General features: G+C 62.7%; 1 protein-coding gene across 6 annotated transcripts in view; it reads left to right on the top strand.

The window, feature by feature from the left end:
* Nucleotides 1-22170, top strand: part of RIPOR1 (RHO family interacting cell polarization regulator 1) — a 115082-nt gene that overhangs the window by 77577 nt on the left and 15335 nt on the right. For all 6 annotated transcript variants that reach the window (XM_039503219.1, XM_039503216.1, XM_039503217.1 and 3 more), the window contains 11 exons: nucleotides 4948-5074; nucleotides 13796-13948; nucleotides 16151-16229; nucleotides 16735-16758; nucleotides 17548-17601; nucleotides 17913-18065; nucleotides 18153-18216; nucleotides 19763-19806; nucleotides 20076-20201; nucleotides 21141-21289; nucleotides 21782-21911. In XM_039503219.1, coding sequence (XP_039359153.1) covers nucleotides 4974-5074; nucleotides 13796-13948; nucleotides 16151-16229; nucleotides 16735-16758; nucleotides 17548-17601; nucleotides 17913-18065; nucleotides 18153-18216; nucleotides 19763-19806; nucleotides 20076-20201; nucleotides 21141-21289; nucleotides 21782-21911 — 1077 coding nt within the window. In that variant the 5' untranslated portion in view covers nucleotides 4948-4973. The remainder of the gene's footprint in view (nucleotides 1-4947; nucleotides 5075-13795; nucleotides 13949-16150; nucleotides 16230-16734; nucleotides 16759-17547; nucleotides 17602-17912; nucleotides 18066-18152; nucleotides 18217-19762; nucleotides 19807-20075; nucleotides 20202-21140; nucleotides 21290-21781; nucleotides 21912-22170) is intronic.

Raw genomic sequence — 22170 nt, 5'->3', positions numbered from 1 at the left:
GGAATCTCATGGCAAGACCCAGCTCTGCCAGGCTCTGGCCACAGCCACGCTGCCCTTCGGGACTTTCTTCCTCCTTGCGGCTCCCTCCGGGGCTCCTTGCTTTGCCATCTGGTGAGGTGAGTGTGAGCTGCCGTCCCCTGCGCCTTCCCCCACGGCCTTGGGGGAGCTGGGCTGCCCAGCAGACACCGCGACCTGGGCACTACCATGCCATGGGGTGAGCCGGGGCCTTGTTCTCTGGCAGGAGGGAGTGTCCCCTCTCCTGGGCACTGACATGGCGAGCAGAGTGTCCACCTCCGCCAAACCCCAGGGCAGCCCAGGGGCTCCTGCTGGAGGCAGCAGGGCTGCGTGTGGGACCCTGCTGGAGCGTGGCTGGTGAGCCAGCCCCTGGCCTCCTGCAGCGTGGGCTTGAGGGGCCTGTGAGATGCGGGCTCCTGCTTGGACTCGCTAAGGTGACTCTGAGCTGCTGTAACAGACCGGAGACTCTCGCAGTCACTCCTCAGCAGGGCAGTGGCCGCCAGTGGGAGTCCTGGCTCCGGTTCGGTTCAGTAGCTTCACAGATGATTTGGATTAGGGCATCGAAAGCACACTCATAACGCCTGGGGCCAGGAGGGGGTGCCTTTGGAGGGCAGGATTAAATTCAGAATGAGCTGGACAAACTGGAGAAATGGTCTGACATCAACAGGACAAATGCAAAGTGCTCCACTGAGGAAGGACCAAGCAGTTGCACACATACAGAGTAGGAAATGATTGCCTAGGAGGAGCACTGCAGCGAGGGAGCTGGGGTTATGCTGGTTCACAAACTGAATAGGAATCACCAACGTACTATTGCAAAAAAACCAAATGTCATTCTGGGATAGATCCCCAGCCGCAACTGCTGTCAGCCGATGTCTCCAATGGCCGGTGATGGGACACTAGCTGGGGAGGGCTCTGAGTTACTACAGGGAATTCTTTCCCGGGTATCTGCCTGATGGGTCTCACCCACATGCTCGGCATCTAACTGATCGCTGTATTTGGGGGAGGGAAGGAATTTTCCCTGGATCAGATTGGCAGAGACCCTGGGGTTTTCTTCATCTTCCTCTGCAGCATGGGGCACAGGTCACTCGCTGGGTTGAACTAGAGCAGTAGTTTTCCTCCTTTTTTCATTTGCGAACCCCTACAAAATGTTGAATGGAGGTGCAGACCCCTTTGTGAAAAAGCCACCCCCCAAGTGATGTAAGTTACGCCTACCCAAGCGCCCATGTGCACAGCGCTATATCAGGGTGAGAAGCGCTCCCACCAACACAGCTACCACTGCTCGGGAGGTGGAGCTCTCCCGTCGTCATAGAGCGTCTTCACTACCAGCTATAGTGCGGACTAGCCCTATGAGTGCTGTGCAGCAAGGCACGAGGAGTAATTCTTCCACTCCACTCACACTGAGAAGGCTTCAGCTGGAGCCCTGTGTCCAGTTCTGGGCACCACACCTCGGAAGGACATGCACAAACTGGAGAAAGTCCAGAGAAAAGCAACAAAATTGATCAAAGGTCTAGAGAACATGATCTGTGAGGGGAGATTGAAGCAATTGTTGAGTCTGGAGAAGAGAAGACTGAAGGGGGATGTGGGTACAAGGTTGTTATAAAGAGGAAGGTGATAAGTTCTCCTTAGCCACTGGCGACAGGACAAGAAGCAATGGGCTCGAACTGCAGCGGGCGGTTTAGCTTGGACATCAGGAGGAATGTCCCACCTGTCGGTGGTTAAGCACAGGGGGAATTTCCGAGGGAGGCTGTGCAATCCCCATCACCGGAAGTTTTTAAGGACAGTTTGGACAAACCCCTCTCAGGGCTGGTCTAGGTAACGTGGTCCTGTCTCAGTGCAGGGGCCTGGCCTAGGTGGCCTGTCGAGGTGCTTCCAGGCCTATGTCTGTGTGACTCTACGCACTGTGCCTTGGACCATGGCAGCTCCTGGAGCCATGGCGGGGTCTGGGTACGGTGACCGCCTGGGCAGTGCGGGCACATCAGTGTGGCGGAGGGGCTGTGCCCACGTTACTCAAGGCCCTGAGCACTTCTCCGGGGTGTGGACTGCGCTCTCTGCGCACTGCCCCTGCGTAGCCACGCTGATGGGCAGGAGGAGGTTGTGCCAGGGTCTTCTGCTGTGGCCTGGTATTTTCAGCTTCCCTCTGGCATCCGCTCCCAGTGGCCAGCCCATGTCTCCGCAGACCCCAGGGAAGGCAGATGGCTCCCCAGAGGGCCGCTCCTTCAGTGTGGCGGTGTGTCTGCTGCGAATACGGCCGTGTGGCCGGCCAGCCCTCCTGCAATCTGCGGGCTGGCCACATCTGCCTTGGCCTGATGCTTAGTGGGTGGCCTGGGCCACGCTGAGTTCCATCAATGGCTATTAGCCCAAATGGCCAGGGATGCAATCCCGTGCTCTGGGTGTCTCTAGCCTCTGACTGCCAGCGCCTGGGAATGGGTGACGGGATGGGTCACTTGATGACTCCCTGTTCTGTTCATTCCCAGTGAAACACCTGGCATTGGCCACTGTCAGAAGACAGGATATTGGGCTAGATCAGGGGTAGGCAACCTATGGCACGTGTGCCGAAGGCGGCACATGGGCTGATTTTCAGTGGCACTCACACTGCCCAGGTCCTGGCCACCGGTCCGGGGGGCTCTGCATTTTAATTTAATTTTAAATGAAGCTTCTTAAACATTTAAAAAATCAAATTTACTTTACGTACAACACTAGTTTAGTTATATATTATAGACTTACAGAAAGGGACCTTCTAAAAACGTTAAAATGTATGACTGGCATGAGAAACCTTAAATCAGAGTGACTAAATGAAGACTCGGCACAGCACTTCTGAAAGGCTGCTGACCCCTGGGCTAGATGGACCATTGGTCTGACCCAGTGTGGCCGTTCTTTAGGGGATCACACAGACCTAAGGCTCAGGGCGTCCTCCAGCCCCTCTGGGGTTACTGGGCTGTGGCTGGATTTGGCACCATCCCCCCACACACGCCTTGTGAGGTGCTGGGCATGGATCATTGCATGGGGAGTAGATATGGCTCCATGGCCAGCCTGGGGCAGCAGGGGGGCACCAAAGGGATTGGGGGCACATCTTCCCTTCCCTGTCAGGGGATGGCGGAGAGCCGCTGGCTGGTGCCACGTCGCGGAGCTAGGCGGGGGTTGGGGTTGTTCCCTGGGACTTAAGAGCCAGACAGGCCCCATTGACACGCTTGGCTAAGTCAGGGGCATGGGCCCTTGTGGCTCCATCTTTGCAGCACTAGGGAGGCTGCTGTAGGAGGGTGCATGCGCTTGTGAGTTGCGGGGCTGCCCCGGTGTGGGGGAGGCGGGGGGAAAGTTTGCGGGGAGGGGTAGCTGGAGTGAGAGGCAGTGGGCAAGAGGGGGCTCTGAGCAGTGTGGGGAGCAGGAAGGGGCAGTAGCAGTGCAGAGCACATGTCCTTTGTCAGAGCAAGGTGGGTCAATATCCTCTCCCCCTCTTTACCCGGGGGAAACTGAGTCACAATGTGGTCAGGGATGGGCTCAAGGCCTAAGAGGTCCTGGCTCCCAGCCACTGGTCCATACCTCTTCCCAGGAGCTGGCTATCTGTGGAATATGCAGCACCCTAGCAGGACTTGCGGGGCAGTCCTGGTGGATCAGCCGTGCAGAGAACGCTGGGCCCTCCCTATGCCGTGTTCCCCAGGCAGGCCTGGCCTTCGGGCCGGGAAGCCAGCTGCCTCACTCCCTTTCCTTCCCCAGAGCGGCTCCTGGGGGCTCTCTGGCTGCAGGGTGGGTCGGGGACTTTCCAGCAGGCTCTGCTGTCCTGGGGCTTCCTTCCTGGCGGCTAGTGCAGAAGGCGGGGCCCTTAGCGGATCGCGGGGGCTGGGAGCTGGCAATGCTGCCCCGACCTGGCGCCGGGATGGCCTGGGCTCTGCGATCTCCCAGCAGAGCGCCCTCGAAATGCTCCCGTGTCTGCCCAGCGCTGCCCTGGTGCCTGCTGCATCCGCAGAGACCTGGCTGAGCGCAGGCCCCTGGGGTGATACATCCACCTGCCCAAGCGGGGGCAGCCAGCTTCCACCCCAGGCTCAAGGGCATGGGGCTCTCCATGGTTACGATGCCATGTGCCCCCAGCTGCAGGGCGTGTGGGAGCTGTGGGGCCACGCAGTGCCCCCTGCAGGGTGTGGAGTGCTTTGCTAAGGGGCGGGCTGTGATTCCCTGGGGGAGGGATCTTTGGGGCACGGGAGCAGTGTCTCAGGGAATGATGGGGGGGTTGCTTGCAGCCCCTGCCGGTCAGCTGAGGCCTGTGCTGGGCAGGGCTCCTGGGCTGCTGGGCTGGCCTTGGGCCGGGAAGCTGGGCTCCGGGAAGGCTTGGTGCGCCTGGGACAATGAGTGTTTCCTGCTGTCTAGGGCCTTTGGCTCAGCTCCCCCCGATGCCTGTCCTTCCCGGCACTGACATCTTGGGCCCTGCCTCCTGCCCTGCCACGTGCTCTGTTCGGCTGGTGCCTGGCTGGCTCCAGAGGGAGTGCGGGTGGCCGGGATGCAGGGAGTTGCTTGGCCCATGGCTCAGCGGATAGGGCAGGGGGCAGCACCAGGGCAGCCAGGAGCTGTGCTGGGTCCCAGAGCCGTGTGCCACACACACTCTGCTCCCAGGCGGCCTGCTGGAGCTCTGGGCCCAGTTCTCAGGCCGGCACCTGGCCCCATTGCTCGGGGTGACGGTGCTGGAGCCCTGCTACCTGCCATGTGATGCCGCTCTGGAAGGCCTGGCTCTCACCCAGCCTGGCATGGCAGCAGTGCCAGGGAAGGACCGGGCGTGGAGCTGCAGGGACCACCAGCGGTGTTGGGAGAGCGGGACTCCATGCTGGAGCTTGAGTCGAGGTGGCCCCTCTCCCTGCCATCGCCCCAGGAGCCTGACTCTCCCTGTGCCAGCCCAGCACACCCAGCTGTCCCCCGTCCTCACCATGTCGTTTCCTTCCCCCGCAGGGAGGCCCTCCAGGTCGCACTCCACCATGTCGCTCTCTGTGCGTCCCCAGCGGCGCGCCCTTGCGGCCAGGATCAATAGGAGCCAGTCCTTCGCCGGCGTGAACTCGACCCAGGACAAGGCCTTCAGGTAGGGCCCGGGGGCTGGCTCCTGCTGGCGGGGGCAGGGCATCGGGCAGCCCGAGCGTGTGCCGGGGTGCCCCTCCCCTGACACTAACCCGCGCAGCAGGGATCTCCGCGACACCTCGCACAGCGGGCTCACAGCATCAGACAGATGCAAGAAAGGGGCAGAGAATCCAGACTCCCAGTCCCCTGCTCCGTCGACGCTTCGCGCTGACTCCTGGTCCCCGTCGGCTCCCTTCATAGAGTCTGTGGCGGGGACGTTCCTGGAGCCTGACTGGGCAGGGCCCGGCTGGCGCATCCTGTGGGAGAATCGGGTGGTTGCCAAGCAGCTGGCCAATGCTCTGGCTTGGGACCTGATCCACCCACCGCTGCTGTGCGAGATGGGTGCAGCGTCCCTGCAGCCCGGGGCGCCGGGGAGTGGCTTACAGTGTGATGGGGTCATCCAGCAGCTCTTCAGACCGAGCTCTGCTCCCCCAGCTCAGATGTTTGGCTCCAAGTCCCCATCTGCCCCCAGCCCTTCCCTACCGCGATCCTCCCCCTCCCCGTTGTGCCAGCTGCTTTGGGCCAAGCGGCTGCTCCCCAGAGGTGACTGCAGTGGAGGGGTGCTCTGGGTCCCTCGCTTGGCAGTGCTGTGGGGTCCTGGAGCCTGAGGGGAGCTCATAGGAATGTGTGATGTTCTGCTTGGCTCCAGCTTGGGGAGCTCACCGGACGCTGGCTTTGCTCCCCGCGCTGCTGAGGATGGGAAGTGGCCCTGGGGCGTTGTCCATGGATCCAGAGGGCTGCAGGGCTCAGTGCTCCTGGAGCTGCCTGTCCCAAGGCCCTTGCAGCGTGGAGAGGCACAGAGCCACCTGCCGCTCCCCTGAGATGCAGCCTGTTGGCAAGTCATGCCATGGCTGGGCTGATGGGCAGCAGCCTCCCCAGGCTGGGAGAGCCATTCCTACCCAGAGTGCTGCAGGCCCTGATGCACTGCTGGCTCCGGCATTGCTCCAGCTACTCCCCCTGACCGCAGAGCACCTGGGCATCAGTAAAGGCAGCTGGAGCCAGCCTGGGGCCCCTCTGCTGGAGGAGCTGCCCTCGGGCCCAGCACCACCAGAGGCCACGGCTGCACTAGGTGGCTGGGCAGTACATCGGGGGAGGGGAGGCGTGTGCAGGGCAGGTTGCTGGCCAGAGGGAGGCAGTGTGGTTAACAGGACAGCAAGTCCTCACTGCACAGCTCCAGCGGGAGGCTGTGGGGCCGAGGCAGCGACCGCAATGGGGTGCTGGCCTGTGGGAGGGGAGGCAGGGCCCTCCCAGGCGGCAGCAGTGGGAACCCGACGCACCATGCCAGGAGAGCCCACCAGTGGCCTTGGAAACGGCTCAGCTACAGGACAGGCTTCAGGCAGTGCAGTGGTGCTCTGGCGGCTCCCAGCGTGGCTAAGGCATGTGCCATGCCCCTTGGGCACAACCCCTCTGTGGCCTTTGTTGTGCCATAGCTCAGAGGTGCCCTGCAGTGCCCTGTGCCCGGGCAGGAGGATCCTCTTCCTGGCAGAGTGCTGCTGCCCACTGCCTGGCCGGGTCCGGGAGGCTTGTGCCAGGGATTGCTTGGCCTTGTGGCCGTGGAGGAGGCTGGGTTCTGGCCTGTCGCTTGCACAGTGACTCGGGGGGCAGTCCCTTGTTGTGGGGGCGGGGCAGGGAGCAGTGCAGGCCATGGGGCTAAATGCCTTCGCCTGACCCATCGCAGTGTGAGCACTCACTGGCTCTCCCAGTGCCCCCAGAGGCCCACGGCTCAGCCTCGCAGGGAGGAGGGAATCATCCCTGTGTCACAGAGCTTGGCATGGAACCCAGGAGTCCTGGTGCCCACTCTCCAGGCCTATAGGGAGGGCCCCGTGCCCCATTAGGCAGGGACGTCCCCAGGGGTTGCATTTGGAGATCCCCAGCCCAAGCAGGACGAGCCAGGCTGCGGGCAGGGAGCCAGCATGGGGCGATGTTTCAGAAACGGGGGTGTCCAGCTCTGGTGGGGCTGTGGTCATGGCCAGGGGCTTTCCCGAGAGGAGGATGCCCCAGGGTCATGCTCCAGGTTTCTAGGAGACGGTGGCTTTTGTACACATGGCTCCTGCTCCCCGGCAGGACAGGTAGCCCAGGGGTCTGTGTCTCCACTTCCCATGGTGGAAGGGCAGAGCTGTCCCAGAGCAGCACGGTCTGAGCAATGGCCGTGGCTCCCTTCTGCCCCTCAGGCATCGCTCACCCCTGGGCACAGCGAGTGCGACGTGCTCCCAGTCAGGACCCCCCAGGTGGAGATGACACCGCAAACCCAAAGGCATTCGGGGGTTGGGGCCGAGCCCAGGCTGCTCCAGACTGAGGAAAGTGCCCAGTGTCAAGGCTGGCTTCCCTCCTGGCTAGGGCCAGCGGGGAGCTGCCCTTGGGGCAGCCCCTCAGAGAGAGGATTGGGGAAATGTTCCTGTCCCTGCCCTGGTCTGATCTGGGGACTCCCAGGGGTGGTGACAGGCCAGCCCCAGCCCAGTCCCGGCTGGTGGAGGTGCCACGGGAGCGAGGGGTTGGCTGTAGTATCCTTGGGCTGGTGGAGACGAGGAGGGGCCAGCACTGCAGGGCCCCAGGCAGCAGTTTGGGAACCCCATTCTCCCTCGTCCTGGTTCTCTGTTGCTGAGGGACACTTCACTGGACCAGGATCTCTCTTCACCATAGCCTTGCTCTGCTCCTGCGGCTGGCTCACCCAAGCCTCTAGCGTTTCAGGGAGGCCTGCGCCCCACGCGCTGCAGACAGAGCCGTGGGGAGGGCTGGGGAAACGGACACCAGTACTGGAGACTGGCCTTTGGGCTAAGCCTGAGCTTTGTAACCCTGGCCTGGGCCTCTCCTGCCCCTCCAGGGGGTGGACTCTGCTTTTCTTCTCCAGCACCTCTCATCCCTAATGGGCTGCCCTGCACCGCCAGTGGCCAGTGTGGTCCTGCAGGACCTCGCTTCTCCTGGCCAAGAAACCCCGGAGAGCCACCAGCAGACCGTGGAGAGCTGCCAGCTGCCCCAGGGAACTGCACTAGCCCATCCCACATCAAGCTCGGCTAAGCCGGGCCATAGTACGCAGGCCTCAGGGTTTCTGCGGCCAGGGCTGAGGGGAGACATTGCGGCAGGGGCCACCTCCTTGAAGGAGAAGGAGGCTACGTGTTGGAATGGCCTGGGGGTGTGGGTTTGACCTAGCTGTGGCGTGTGCTGTGTGGGGCCGCTGCCCTGGTCTCAGTGAAAGCGGCGGTGGGAAGAGCTGAGTGTCAGACAGCATGGTCTTCCTCGTCGTATTCCCTGGAGCTGTTTGCCTCAGATAGCACCAGGCAGAGGCGGGCAGACCCGCCTGCAGCGATGGCCTCCAAGCACACAGGAGAGAAGCTGGCACTGCCCCTGCTGCCACGACAGCCCTGCCAGCTGGGGGACTTGAAAGCGCTGCTTGTGCCCGCGCCGTTTGCTAGGCCCAGCCATTCAGGAATAATGTGGCAAGCTGTGCCCTGGGCATTGATAAGGAATTCTGTTTGGCTGTGTCTACATGGGGTTTTTTACAAGATGTTTCCCTCCTGGCTGCTCCCGGAGATGGGGCTCCAGGGACCATCAGCATTTCACCTGCTGAACCCCACCGGGCCCTGCCTGTGGAGTGGCACCAGGGGCAGTGACGGCAGGAGCCATTTTGCAAAAACCCCTAGTGCAGAGAAGGCTCTGGAGAGATGCTGTGAGCCACGGCTCCCCCACGTTCAGGAACGGCTCCTCTTGTACAGCTCTCTCACATGTCCTGGGCCCACCCGTGTGGCTTGGCCTCGGGAGATGGAGGCAACAGGGCATTAGGGAGTGTGACTCTCCTCTGTCCTGGCTGGTTCATTCTCTCTCACCTCCCCAGGGGAGCATTGTGCATGCCCTGGAGTGGTTGGCTTTTGCAGTTTCCTTGCCGCTCAGGGGTGCGAGAGAAGGCGGGTCGGAGCAGTGCACCTGGCCCTCGAGCGGACGGTGGAGGTCTAGGACTGGCGAGCATTACCCGGACGGGGAGCGTTCGGTTGTGCCAGAGGAGTGGAGTCCTTGCTCATGGTCCTTGGCCCGGAGCTCTAGGCCTTGGACTGGACCCGCTTGTGACGGGTTGGATCAGAGACTCCTTTGGGAACTGCCACGCGATGTGCCAAGGCTACTTCTGCCCCTGCTTTCCCTGCCAGCTTAGGACTCCAGCACCCTGTCTTGTGAGCTAGCAAGTTTTGAGGTTCCTGGTCCCCGGGTGCCTGAAAACAGGTTGGGGTGTAGTAATGCTAACAGAATGCAGACAGCAATAACTGTCAAAGTGTAGGTGTCTTGGCATTTAGCCACCAATGCCATGAGGCGGTGTGCCTCAGTTTCCCCTTCTACACAGCAGCATGGGCCTGTTTTGCGTTTGCTGCTGTGCCAAGCTTCCAGCCTGTTTACAGGTATAAGCTGAAGGGTAACATGCTTGGGGGACTGTCTTGTCACCATCCCTAGCACATACAACAGTTTCTTCCACCAATCCGGTATGTCCCACATCTTTAAAGGGTTAACCACTAGTATTATCTCCTTTGTCTTGACCCATAGATGAAGTAATAAAAGACGCGAGATTAACAGCAAATCTACGGTAGACAGGCTTTGTTCACATGATTTAGCTTGTTTAGCACTCTGATGCAGAGTCTTCTGCCCCTTTGGAGAAGCTTTTTAATTCAGGCATGTGTCTGAGGCTCTGGCAAGGAAAGGGTGCACTGCCACCATGCCTGCCCTCGGCCCCTCCCTCTGGGATTTCTTTGGGCTGGACCACTCGCTAGTGAAGTTTCACCCATGCAGAGAATTTTTTCCTCCTGCCTTGAAGAGGCCGTTCTATCTCTTACAAGAGTAGCAGGAACATCTTTCAGTGAGTTGCCTTGGACTGGTAAAACCGCTTTGGACACCCCACTTTCTGTTCCCAGCAGGTCAGCTGGGAGGGTGCTCCCCTCCAGGTGATCTGACCCCCCCGTTTTCCCTCAAAACCTGATCCACAGGAGAGGGGTCTGGCATTTTAAATGCAGACTTTTCACCCTCCTCCTGGGAAAGATCCTCCCTACCCCTCTCCGGTCCCCCCTCACCTTCCGTCTGGGTTTTCCACTCTGGGTCAGACACTCCTGTGTCCCCCAAAAGGGAAGGTGACCCTGGTCCAGCTGCGGGCTCACAGCTACCAGCTATGACAGACCTTCACTGGCCAGCAAAGTTCCCCCTTTCACTCAGGTGGGGCTTGCTTCCAGCTACAGAGTCCTTGGGGTCTGTTCCCACCACAGTGGTCACCAGGATCCCAACTTCCACCTTTGGGACACATGTCTCTGTGCACCCCAGGGCAGGCCCTGCCCCCTGCTACAAGGTGGTACATTCCCCTCCCCTGGGGAGGCGATTACGGGACAGGAGCTGGCTTTGTCCAGCCCCTCCCTCTGGAACTTGCCTTGAGTCCCGGGGCTACGGGAACTGGCTATGACCATCCCTGCCCCCAAAGCTGCATCCTTTACTGCCACAGAGGAATCTAAGGCTTTGGCTACACTTGCACTTCAAAGCGCTGCCGTGGCAGCGCTTTGCTGAGTAGGTAGTCCGCCAGCCCCTCTCCCTGTCCTGTCTCCCTCTCACCCCTGGGGGGAATAACAGCTGCAGCGCCAGCCTTGGGGGCTTGGACTGACGCTAGCTGCGCAGCACCGCAATTTGAGCGCTGGGAGGGGGTGTTTCACCTGCTGCAGCCCTGCTGCAGCGCAGCCAAGGCCTAAGAGACACTCTCCTATTCCCCCAGCAGCCCCTGTGACTTCACCCCCACCTCCGGGGCTTTCAGCACAAGATTCCGTCTCACTGCTAACCAACCCTGGGCCAGATTCTGCCACATTAAAGAAATCAGTCCCCAGTAGAAATGGTGCAAAATTGTGTGTTGCCGTTGCAACAGTCAGTTCAGCCTGCAAATGACTAGTTTGCATGTGTACTTTAGCTAAAGGTGCAAGAACCTTGTAACCCCCAACCAGCTCTAATTCTGCCATTTTCCCTGGCAACAAATCCTTCTCCTGGATCAGGTCCCTCCAGGGAAATTCCAGCTCCCATATCTCTTAACCCAAGAAGCACTTGCCCATTCACTTCAAGGGCATGCATCTGCTCACTGCTTGCTTGGGTAGAAGCAAGTTTTACAAATCCTGTGTGGAAAGAGGCCGCAGCCTGGCTCTGAGAAGCAGCAGCTTCATGTGTTACTTGCTGCCTGCTCCCACTCAGCAAGGGACACTTACTCCTCAGGTGCTCAGTGGACTTACAGTGATAGCACCTCTTGGGCTCCTCTGCTTCTGCAGGAGATTTGGGGCGAGTAACAGGAGAATGGGGAGGTGAACGTCCAGCCTCCTTTTTCCCAGGGGATTCTGCTTTGCCCCAACCCTGGACCCTTCTGCCAGTGGTTTATGTTTAGCTGCAGCTTGTGCTTGCTCATAAGAGTCTGAAAACCCAGCTAATCCACCCACTGCATCCACCTTTTTGTCTCACAAATACTGTTTTACATCATCACTGCACATATTCAGGAATTGTTCCTGAGTAACCAAATCACACATTTCTTCCAAGCTTGTAATGCCTTTGCTCCTCACCCACTTATCTACCAAATCTCTCATTTCATTTACATAAGCCACATTACTCAATCCAGAACCCCTCTTAAGACTCCTGATTTTAACCCTGTAGGTTTCAGGTGTAACCTGAAACTGTTTCAAAACCAGTTCCTTAAATTTACCATAGTTTGAAGCATCTCAATAGGTATCTTATTGAATATGTCCAGAGCTCTGCCAGTCAATTTTGCTATCAATGTGGTCATCTTGTGATCTTCAGGGATGGCACGGAGGGTGCATGGTCTCTCGAAGGTGATGAAATATTTGGTAATATCGCTGGATTCATCATACTATAATAATAAAAAAATAATAATTGGAGCTATACCAATCTCCTAGAACTGGAAAGGACCTGGAAAGGTCATTGAGTCCAGCCCCCTGCCTTCACTAGCAGGACCAAGTACTGATTTTTGCCCCAGATCCCCTAAGTGGCCCCCTCAAGGATTGAACTCACAACTCTGGGTTTAGCAGGCTGTGACGAAGTGGGAATGTTCTTAATGTTTTCTCTGAATACTGTGTTGGTGCCTCAGTGTCCCCTCTGCAGTTCTTAAGTATCTAGGTGGTGGATCAGGGTGTGTGATTGCTGCAGAGCAAGGGGCCAGTGCACCTAAATGCCTGGCACTCTGTCTCCTAGCAACTGCTGGCCTGGGCCCCTCCTCTGCAAAGGTGACAGCTGAAGGTGTTGGAGACAAAGAGATCAGGTGACCTCCTGGCCCGGGAAAGGAGCTGAGCAGAGGAGGAGGGGCTGGAGGGGGTTGAGAGTCTGGAGCTGGCTGGGGACGAGGAGTGAAGTGCAGACGGGGGGTCTGGCTCACTGCCCCCCAGAATGGACCCGGCCGAGGGGTCCGGTTCGCGGTACCTACAAGCTCTGTTTTAGACCCTGTTCCTGTCATCGAATAAACCCTGTGTTACTGGCTGGCTGAGAGTCACGTCTGACTGCGCAGTGGGGGTGCAGGACCCTGTGGCTGCCCCAGGACCCCGCTGGGTGGGCTCACTGTGGGAAGCACACGGAGGGGCAGAGGATGCTGAATGCTCCAAGGAGAGACCCAGGAGGTGAAGCCGTGGGAGCTTCTTGCCCTGAAAACAGTCTGCTCTGAGGAGAGGAGGCTCCCCAGAGTCCTGCCTGGCTTGGTGGGGAGCAGTTCCAGAGCATCGCCCGGGGACTCCGTGACACAGGCCCATGCTCAAAGCACTGAGCTATCCCTCCCCCTCCACTGAGCTCTCCCTAGTTGCTCCCATTTGTGGATTTTTGGGGCAGTGGAGCCAGCAGGTAGAGGGTTTTGTCTCTTCGACTCCATTACAGCCAGTTCATGCCTCTGGGCCTCCCTAGCTCTCTCCTGGGCAGCTTCCTCTGCCTCCCTAGCTCTCTTGTCAGAGTCGGCTTTGATGGTTGGGGTGCTGGTTGCTGGAGAACCTGCCCCCTCTCCCGGTTCTTCCTTGGCAATCGAGTGCCCGGGCCATGGGCTCCCGCTCCCTGGTCGCTCAGAGCCCGGGGTGCGTTGCCCATCAGGTCGCACCGCAAGGCTCCTCTCTCCAGCGCTGAGAGGTTTGATCTGGTGGGGGGTGGGTTTCTTCATGAGTTATTAACATGCCTAGAACGGCGCGTTTCCATGGCCGGGACCCGTGTCAGAGGCCGGATCGACCTGGGGTTACCGGCAGGCTCACCGCTGCAGACATGGCGATGAGTAGACATGGGCCCGGTGGCTTTGGCTGCGGTTCTGGCCCTGTGAATTGTGGTCCGGGCCAGGCTGGGACCGGGCTTCTTGACTATGGGGGCGGGAATGTGGGCCCCCTCGACCTTCCTACACCAGCCCTGCATGGCCCTGGCTAGACTGGGCGAGTGGTCAAGGAGACGGGACGCCCACCGCTGCTGGCATTGCCACTGCCGGCTGTGAGCAGGGCTAGCCACCGGCAGCTCTCCACACCCTGGCACTCGCCCAAGGTGGCTGGTTCCCACTGAGCCATGGCAGGTGGGAGAGGGCGATGGCTGCCATTGCTCCTGGCGCTTCCCCCTGCACTGAGGCCTTGTCCCCAGGCGCTCGGCTCCTGGCACGGGGCAGCAGGGACCAGGTGGCCGCGCCGGCAGGAAGCTCACCTGGCCTCCTTGTGCTTCCTCCCCTCAGGAACCTGCCTCCCTTCAGCACCCCAACGGTGTCCAGGAAGACTGGCTCTCGGGTCAGGAGGATGTTCTCCATGTCCCACAAGTCCCCCCCACCCAAGGTGCCGCAGCCCGACCGGCTGGACGAGGTGTACGAAGCGCTCAAGAAGGGGCTGACGTAAGTGACCTGCCCCGCGGCGCCCAGCCCGGCTGCACAGGAAGGGGAGCAGCCAGCCATGCAGCTGGACGGCGCCGAGCAGGGGGCGTCTGGCTCTGCACGGGGACTGGGCGGCTGTGCCATTGGGCTGCAGATGAGACCGATTCTCTGTGGCTGGGCGTTACCCGCCCCACGCCAGGCGGTGGCCCCGGGAGAGCCGAGCTGTGCCCAAGTGGCTGCTCCAGGGCAGTCCGAGCCCCGGCACCAGCCGAGCCCTGTGTCAATCCCCCCCTCAGATGGCTGCGAGGAGCTTGGCGGTGTCTGTGGGCCGGGCCGGGCAGGGCGCACACGGCTGTGGTTTGCGACCAGCCCTTATTGTAAAGCACTGTGATTCCTCGCTCGGAGGCCTGTTTCCTCCCTGCTGAGTGACTGTCTGTGAGAGCTGGGGGTGGGAGGGGGTGGCCAGTGGGGGAGAGTGAGCTGGGGGTGCTCGGTGGGGCGGGGCTGGGTGTGGGAAGGCTGAGGGAGCAGGAGCTGGGCACAGTACGTGGATGTGAGTTGGGGGCAAGGAAACTGGTGCCCTGGGTAAACTTGTATTTTGGTATCCCTGGCCCCCGCGGGCGTCCCCCGAACACCTCCCCACCCCCCTTCCCAACACCTCTGGGCTCCACTGCCTCCCCACAGTGCTGGGGGGGTGGGAGCCAAGCGTGGCCAGTGGGTGGGGGCAAGCTGGAGGCAGGCAGGTGTTGGGCATGGGGGAGGCGGGCGCCGGGTGTGAGGGAGAGCTGGGGGGGCAGGTGTAGGGGTGAGTTCCGGGGGAGGGTGCCGGGTGTGGGGTTTAGATGGGGAGGTCGGGGCAGGTGTGAGGTTGAGCTGGGGGGTGGGGACCGGGTGTGGGATTGAGCTGGGGAGGTGGGCTCGAGTGTGGGGTTGAGCTGGGGCGGGTGCTGGGTGTGAGGGAGAGCTGGGGGAGAGGCGGGTGCCGGGTGTGGGAGGTGGGCGCTGGGTGTGCGGTTGCGCTGGGGTTGGTGCTGGGTGTGGGGTTGAGCTGGGGGCTAGGGTGTGGGAGAGCGGGGGGTAGGCGCCGGGTGTGGGGTTGAGCTGGGGCGGGCGCCGGTGTGGGGTTGAGCTGGGAGGCGGGCGCGGGTGTGAGGGAGAGCTGGTGGGGAGAAGCGGGCGCCGGGTGTGGGAGAGCTGGGGCGGGCGCCGGGTGTGGGAGAGAGCTGAGGCGGGTGCCAGGTGTGAGAGAGCTGGGGTGGGGCGCGGGTGTGCGGTTTTGCTGAGGGGCTGGCGCTGGGTGTGGGGTTGAGCTGGGGAGGCGGGCGCCGGGTGTGGGAGAGCTGGGAGAGGCGGGTGCCGGGTGTGGGGAGAGCTGGGAGGTGGGTGCTGGGTGTGGGGAGAGCTGGGGGCGGGCGCTGGGTGTGGGGAGAGCTGGGGGCGCTGGGTGTGGGGAGAGCTGGGAGGTTGGCGCTGGGTGGGGAGAGCTGGGGGCGGGCGCGGGTGTGCGGTTTTGCTGAGGGGCTGGCGCTGGGTGTGGGGTTGAGCTGGGGGCAGGATGTGGGGAGAGCTGGGGAGGTGGGCGCTGGGTGTGTGGCGGAGCTGGGGGGGAGAGGCGGGTGCCGGGTGTGAGGGAGAGCTGGGGTGGAGAGGCGGGTGCCGGGTGTGAGGGAGAGCTGGGGAGGTGGGTGCCGGGTGGGGGGGAGAGCTGGGGCGGTGGGCGCTGGGTGTGTGGCGGAGCTGGGGCGGGTGCCGGGTGTGGGGTTGAGCTGGGGTGGAGAGGCGGGTGCCGGGTGTGAGGGAGAGCTGGGGAGGTGGGAGCTGGGTGGGTGGCGGAGCTGGGGGGGCGAGGCGGGTGCCGGGGGTGAGGGAGAGCTGGGAGGTGGGCGCTGGGTGCGGGTTGAGCTGGGGGCGGGTGCTGGGTGTGAGGAGAGCTGGGAGGTGGGTGCTGGGTGTGAGGGAGAGCTGGGGAGGTGGGCGCTGGGTGTGTGGCGCTGGGTGTGTGGCGGAGCTGGGGGGCGGGTGCTGGGTGGGGAGAGCTGGGGTGGAGAGGCGGGTGCCGGGTGTGAGGGAGAGCTGGGGAGGTGGGTGCTGGGGGGGCGGTTTCGCTGGGGGGGCGGGTGCCGGGCGCAGCCAGCCACTGTCTCTGCACTGATTGGGGCTGGGCTCCCCAGGCTGTCTCTGCACCCAGCCTGGGGGCTAATGCGGGGGTGCTCTTGCCCGCAGAGCCTACCTGGAGGTGCACCAGCTGGAACTGGAGAAGCTCAGCACCCAGATCCGCGAGTCCAAGAGGAATTCCCGCCTGGTGAGTGTGGGTCGCGCTCGGCTCTGTGGGCACCGCTCTGCCTGGGCACTGCTCCGGCTCCTCCCCCTGTGCTCTGCCCGCCAGTCCTGGGTCCCTGGGCAGGGTGTCTCCACAAGGGAGCTGGAGAGCGGCGAGTCTGTGCGGGATTATGGCGCTGGCTGGTATTCCCCAGGGTGGGCCCCCGGTGCCTGCCCCGCAGTCCAGCGTGCTTGTGCGTGGGTGTGAGCCGCAGAGCCCCGTGGCAGCCCCTCCCCGTGGTCTGCGCGCGGCAGTGGGAACCCGGCTGAGGTTCTGACGCACAGGCAGCGAGCTGCTTAGCACGGGGCTCCCCACCCCAGGGCCTCCCATGCTGCATGTTACATGCATGCTGCTGGGGTGTTGCATGTTTGGGCTGACAAGCTACCAGGTGCTAGCATGTCCGAGGGCAGTGCCATGCGTGATCCCAGTGCAGGGCATGCGGTGCCCCTCTCTGAGCTCTCACCCTCTCCTTTCCTCCTCTCTCTAGGGCTTTCTCTATGATCTCGACAAGGTAAGGGCTGGTGCTGAACAGAGCCACCGGGGGAATAGTGGGGCAGGCCCCTTGCTGAGCTCCTGACGCTGCTCTTTGGGCCCCCTCCCTCCCCTCCAAACTGGGCACTCACAGAGCCCTGGGTCTCCTCACCCATTCACCCTCGTCAGCTCCCCTTCCCACGCAGGCCTCCCAGCGGGACGGTGCCTGAGGTGCAGGGGAACATGGGGCAGGCTCTGCTAACCCCCTTATATCCTGCTCCACTGCACAGAGTCTGTGCTGCAGTCGGAGCCTCTCCTGTACGGAGCCCTCAGGGCCGCGTTGGGAAATCCACACGCCAGCATCCAACGTGCGGCTGACTGTGCTCTGCCCTGGACCAGCCCGCTGGGGTGGGGGCTTTGGGGGAGCACATGGACGGAAACTCTGGGCTAAAGGGCCTCGGACAGGCGAGTGCCCCACTGCGCTGGTGGGGGGGCCGAGGGGGGCTCTTGGGTTTGTGCCCTGGTCGCTCAGGGCCTGTCTGTCCCACATCTCTGGGGGTGGCTGGAGAGCTAGCCGGGTCACGAGTCGCCGGGTGGCTGCCGAGCGAGCTGGTTTTGTAGGGAGCTAGTGGCTGGCTTGCGGCCAAGGCCTGATGCACACGTGGGAGAAAGGCGCTCTCGGTTACAGATGGGGCAGCCTGGGGCTGAGCGCTGGGGACCCCTACCCCGTGCCCCCGGATGCAGCAGCGGAGAAGCCCCCATGCTGTGTGTCCCTGGAGCTGCCCCTTGCTGACTGCATCTGACCCGCTCTCCTCCTGCTCGGTTCCAGCAAGTCAAGTCGATCGAGCGGTTCCTGCGCAGGCTGGAGTTCCATGCCAGCAAGGTAAGAGCGACCTGCCTAGGGGGTGGGGGCGCCCCTCACGTCATGTGGCTCTTATAGGCATGTGGGGGGCGTGTTTCTCCCTCTACATACTTCAGTGCTTCTCCAAGCAGGGATTACCCTGAGTGAGGCACAGTTCCCCCCTCCACACACACACACTGCTGCCCCGGGCTCCCCCCCACTGCTGCCCCAGCCCCCCCCCCCCACTGCTGCCCCGGCATCTGGAGGCGCTGAGGTGGAAATGAGGGGAGCGCTGCAGGGCCCCCGAGCGCTGCGCCCAGCCTCTCACCATGGCGCTGTGGCTCTCGTTGCAGATCGACGAGCTCTACGAGTCGTACTGCATCCAGCGGCGGCTCCGCGATGGGGCCCACAACATGGTCAAAGCCTACACCGCCGCCTCCCCGGGCAGCCGCGAGGCACGGGACAGCCTGGCCGAGGCCAGCAAGGGCTACAAAGAGTACACCGAGGTAGGGGGGGCCGGGCGGGTGCGGGGGCCGAGTGGGGAGGGGCTGGAGCCTGTGGCTAACGGGCACTCTCGTCCCTCCTGTCCCCAGAACATGTGTCTGCTGGAGAGCGAGCTGGAGAGCCAGCTGGGGGAGTTCCACGTCAAGATGAAAGGTACCTACCCCCCCCGGTGCCCCCCACACCCTGCTCCCACCCCCACATCCCCCTTCCCCTTCCTGCTCCCCTTCCTGCTCCCCCTTCCTGCTCCCCCCACACACCCCCTTCCCGCTTCCTGCTCCCTGCCCCCACATCCTGCTCCTCCCACACACCCTTCCTGCTCCCCCCCACATCCTGCTCCCCCTCCCATACCCCCCTTCCCGCTCCCTGCTCCCCCCTACATCCTGCTCCCCCCTCCATCCTGCTCCCCCTCCTACACTAAAATCTTGAGTGATGTGGAGAAAGTACATAAGTTAAAAAGTAGATAAGGAAAAGTTATTTACTTGTTCCCATAATACAAGAACTAGGAGCCACCAAATGAAATTAATGGGCAGCAGGTTTAAAACAAATAAAAGGAAGTTCTTCACACAGCGCACAGTCAACTTGTGGAACTCCTTACCTGAGGAGGCTGTGACGGCCAGGACTATAACAATGTTTAAAAGTGAACTGGATAAATTCATGGAGGTTAAGTCCATAAATGGCTATTAGCCAGGCTGGGTAAGAATGGTGTCCCTAGCCTCTGTTTGTCAGAGGGTGGGGATGGACGGCAGGAGAGAGATCACTTGATCATTACCTGTTAGGTTCACTCCCTCTGGGGCACCTGGCATTGGCCCCTGTCGGTAGACAGGATACTGGGCTGAATGGATCTTTGGTCTGACCCGGTACGGCCGTTCTTATGTTCACCCTGCTCCCGCTTCACACCCCGCTCCCCCTTCCCGCTCTCCTTCTCGCTTCCCCCAATGCCACTCCCCCTCACACCCTGCCCCCCTTCTCGCTCCCCCTCCCACATCCTGCTCCCCAACTCAGCTACCCCCAACACTGCTCCCCCTCCCACACTCTGATCCCCCCAACCCCGCTCCCCCTCCCACACCCTGCTCCCAACCCCGTTCCCCTCCCTGCTCCTCCCACACCCCACTCCTCCAACCACACTCCCCTACCCCACCCTGCTCCGCCTCCCACACCCCACTCCCCACACCCTGCTCCCCCAATGCTGCTCCCCCTCCCACACCCTGCTCTGCCTCCCACACCCCAGTCCCCGCATCCTGCTCCCCCAATGATGCTCCCCCTCCCACACCCTGCTCCCTCCACCCTGCTCTCCCCATGCCCCACTCCCTCCCCACTCTCCCGTAGTCCCCTGCTCCCTTCCACACCCCTGCTCCCCGCCAGCCGCCCACTCCCCCCCCCCACACCCTGCTCCCCTTGCACTCCCTCCTAGCCCCCTGCTCTCCCCCCCCGCTCCCCCAGGGCTTCCTGTGCCGCCAGCCACCTCCCCAGGGCACGGCACTGGCCCTCCACTGGTGGCTGGCTGCACCACTCGCCTCCTGCCCAGCACCGAGCCCAGGGCAGGGGGTGAACCCCGGGCCCTTGATCCCCCTCTAGCCGTGTGGCTTAGTGGAGGGGCTTCTCTTCGGGGCAGGGTAGAGCCTTGCTCCCGTGCCAGCCGCGGGGGCCGGGGCCAGGGGAGTCGGCTGGTTCTAAGCTTCCCCTCCCTCTTCTCTTGCAGGACTGGCCGGGTTTGCCAGGCTCTGTGCTGGGGACCAGTATGAGGTATGTGGGGAAAGCACCTGCAGGCGTCAGCGAGCAGGGGGTGGGATGGGGTCACTGGCAGAACCAGCCACTGAAATTCTCCCAGGGGGCAGAGGGGAACCCCAGGCAGCTCCCCTCTCCCTAGGGGCCAGAGCGAACATGCCGCCGAGCTCTGCCCTGCTGCAGGGAGACGCTTGGGGATTGGCCGGGGGACTGGCTCGGAGTGGCTGGCGTGGGCCGAGAGCCAGGGGTGTCCCGGCTGAGCCCCGCCCGGCTCCTCTCGCCCTCAGATCTTCATGAAGTACGGGCGCCAGCGCTGGAAGCTGAAGGGGCGCATCGAGGGGAACGGGAAGCAGGTGTGGGACAGTGAGGAGATGGTCTTCTTGCCCCTCATCACAGAGTTCCTCTCCATCAAGGTACAGGGGATCCTGGCTGCCCCCTGTGCCGACCCTCCCTGAGCACAGCAGGGCCAGGAGCTGGGTGGGAAGCAGCCCCATCCTGATCCGCTCCACAGGCAGGAAGCACTCGACCCCGCACCCAGGCATGTGCTGCCACCGCGGCCCCAGCTCCGTCCATCCCGGTGCCAGAGGGAGCAGCCCTCGCCGGGCTCCGAGCCAGCTGCTGCCGTGCTGCTGGCTCTGGCTGGCGCAGCTTGTGGGGGAAGGTTGCCCCACTCACTCCCTTTCCCAGTGCTACGCCTGCATCGGGCAGTGAGGGGTTAACCCCAGGGATGGCTGAGCAGCCGAGCACTCTGAGAGCCAGAGTGCGCACCACCCCCGCAAACAGGCACCCCCCCGCCCTGTGCCAGGGCCCGGGGCTCTGCAGCCGGCATGGGGGCCCTCAGGGCATGGGCAGAACAGCTGCCAGCAGCATCCAATGCTCCCGGTACCTGCTGGCTCCTGGCCTGGGATCCTGCCGTGCAGCGCCCGGCTGGCGGCAGAGCCGGCGAGCTGCTGGCTTGTGACACTGGCCTTGCCATGGGGAGTGCACGGGGCTCTGCCGGAGGTGGCAGGTTCGAGTCCCCTGACACGCTGTGCTGGGTGGAGGGATGCGGCTGCTCATGCTGAGACCCCCAGCAGAGTGGTTCGGGGCCCCATTGCACACCAGGGTCTGGGCTCTCACTCGGGGCTGTGCCCTTTCCCATTGGGCCCCGCCCCAGAGAGTGGGGTCAGGCCCCAGGCCCCCCCCAGGGGGTCAGGGATGGGGCAAAGGGCAGAGTCCAGAACTTCCAGTGACTGACCGTAACCATGGGGTAAAACCCAGCAGGTCTGGGCCCTGCACCCCAGCTCGCAGGCGGCTGCCCGACGTGCCCCTGCTCCCGGGCGCTGGCCTCAGCCCCTCCCTCTCCCCGCCAGGTGACGGAGCTCAAGAGCCTGGCCAACCACGTGGTGGTGGGCAACGTCTCGTGCGAAACCAAGGACCTGTTTGCGGCGCTGCCGCAGGTGGTAGCTGTCGACATCAACGACCTGGGCACCATCAAGCTGAGCCTGGAGGTGAACTGGAAGTGAGTGGTCCGGGGGGCCCTGTCGGCCCGGCGCTGGGTGGCTCCGAAGGATGCTGGGGGCTGGTCTGTGGTGCTCGCTGTCCCGATGGCACTGCCCAAGGGTGGGGTCCTGGATCCAGATTGGGCAGGCAGTTGGCCCATGGCCCCTCTGGCAGGCCGTGGTTCCATCAGCTGCGCTGATCCCCTCCTGTGCTCCCCAGCATCGTGGCTAATGCTGCCGGGTGCGGGCAGCCTGCCCAGCCTCCCTCCCGCCGTGCCCTCTCTTGGGCTTCCCACCCGCCCCCCCTTCCCTGCTTGCTGTCGCTTTCCACCGCTCAGTGCCCGCGCCAGGGTCAGAGCTCAGCGCTCTCCCTCGTGCTGCCCCTGCCCCATGGCACCAGCGCTGCGCGTGGCAGGAGGATTGGGAGCCCAGCTCCAGTCCTGAGCCCAGCGGCCTCCCGCCTGCAGTGCCAGAGCTCCCAGCTCCTCTCACCTCTGTGCTCTCGCCCCCAGCCCCTTCGACAAGGACGATCAGCCCTCAGCTGCCAGCACGGTCAACAAAGCATCCACTGTCAACAAGCGATTCTCCACCTACAACCAGAGCCCGCCCGACACGCCCTCCCTGCGGGAGCAGGCTTTCTATGTGAGTGCGCCTGGCCCCGGGACGGGGCGCGCCCTGCGCGGGAGCTGGGGGCCGAGCGTGCTCTGGGAGGGGCCCTGCCTTCTCTGAGCCGCCAGCAGGGTCCCGCTGGGCCTGCGTGCTCCCAGCACCGTGTGGTGTCCGTGTGGGAGCGCAGGGCTCCCCAGTGCTCTGCGTGGGTCGCCTGTGGCCCATGCCCAGGTCAGCTCCACAGGGACGTGGCCTTCTGGGCTGCTGCTTCATCGATTTGCAGACGTCCTGC

Source organism: Mauremys reevesii, linkage group 16 (assembly GCF_016161935.1).
Source record: "Mauremys reevesii isolate NIE-2019 linkage group 16, ASM1616193v1, whole genome shotgun sequence".
NCBI classification, from domain to species: Eukaryota; Metazoa; Chordata; order Testudines; family Geoemydidae; genus Mauremys; species Mauremys reevesii.
The sequence above is the reverse complement of the archived record's forward strand: the minus strand, read 5'-3'. Positions and strand labels throughout refer to the sequence as shown.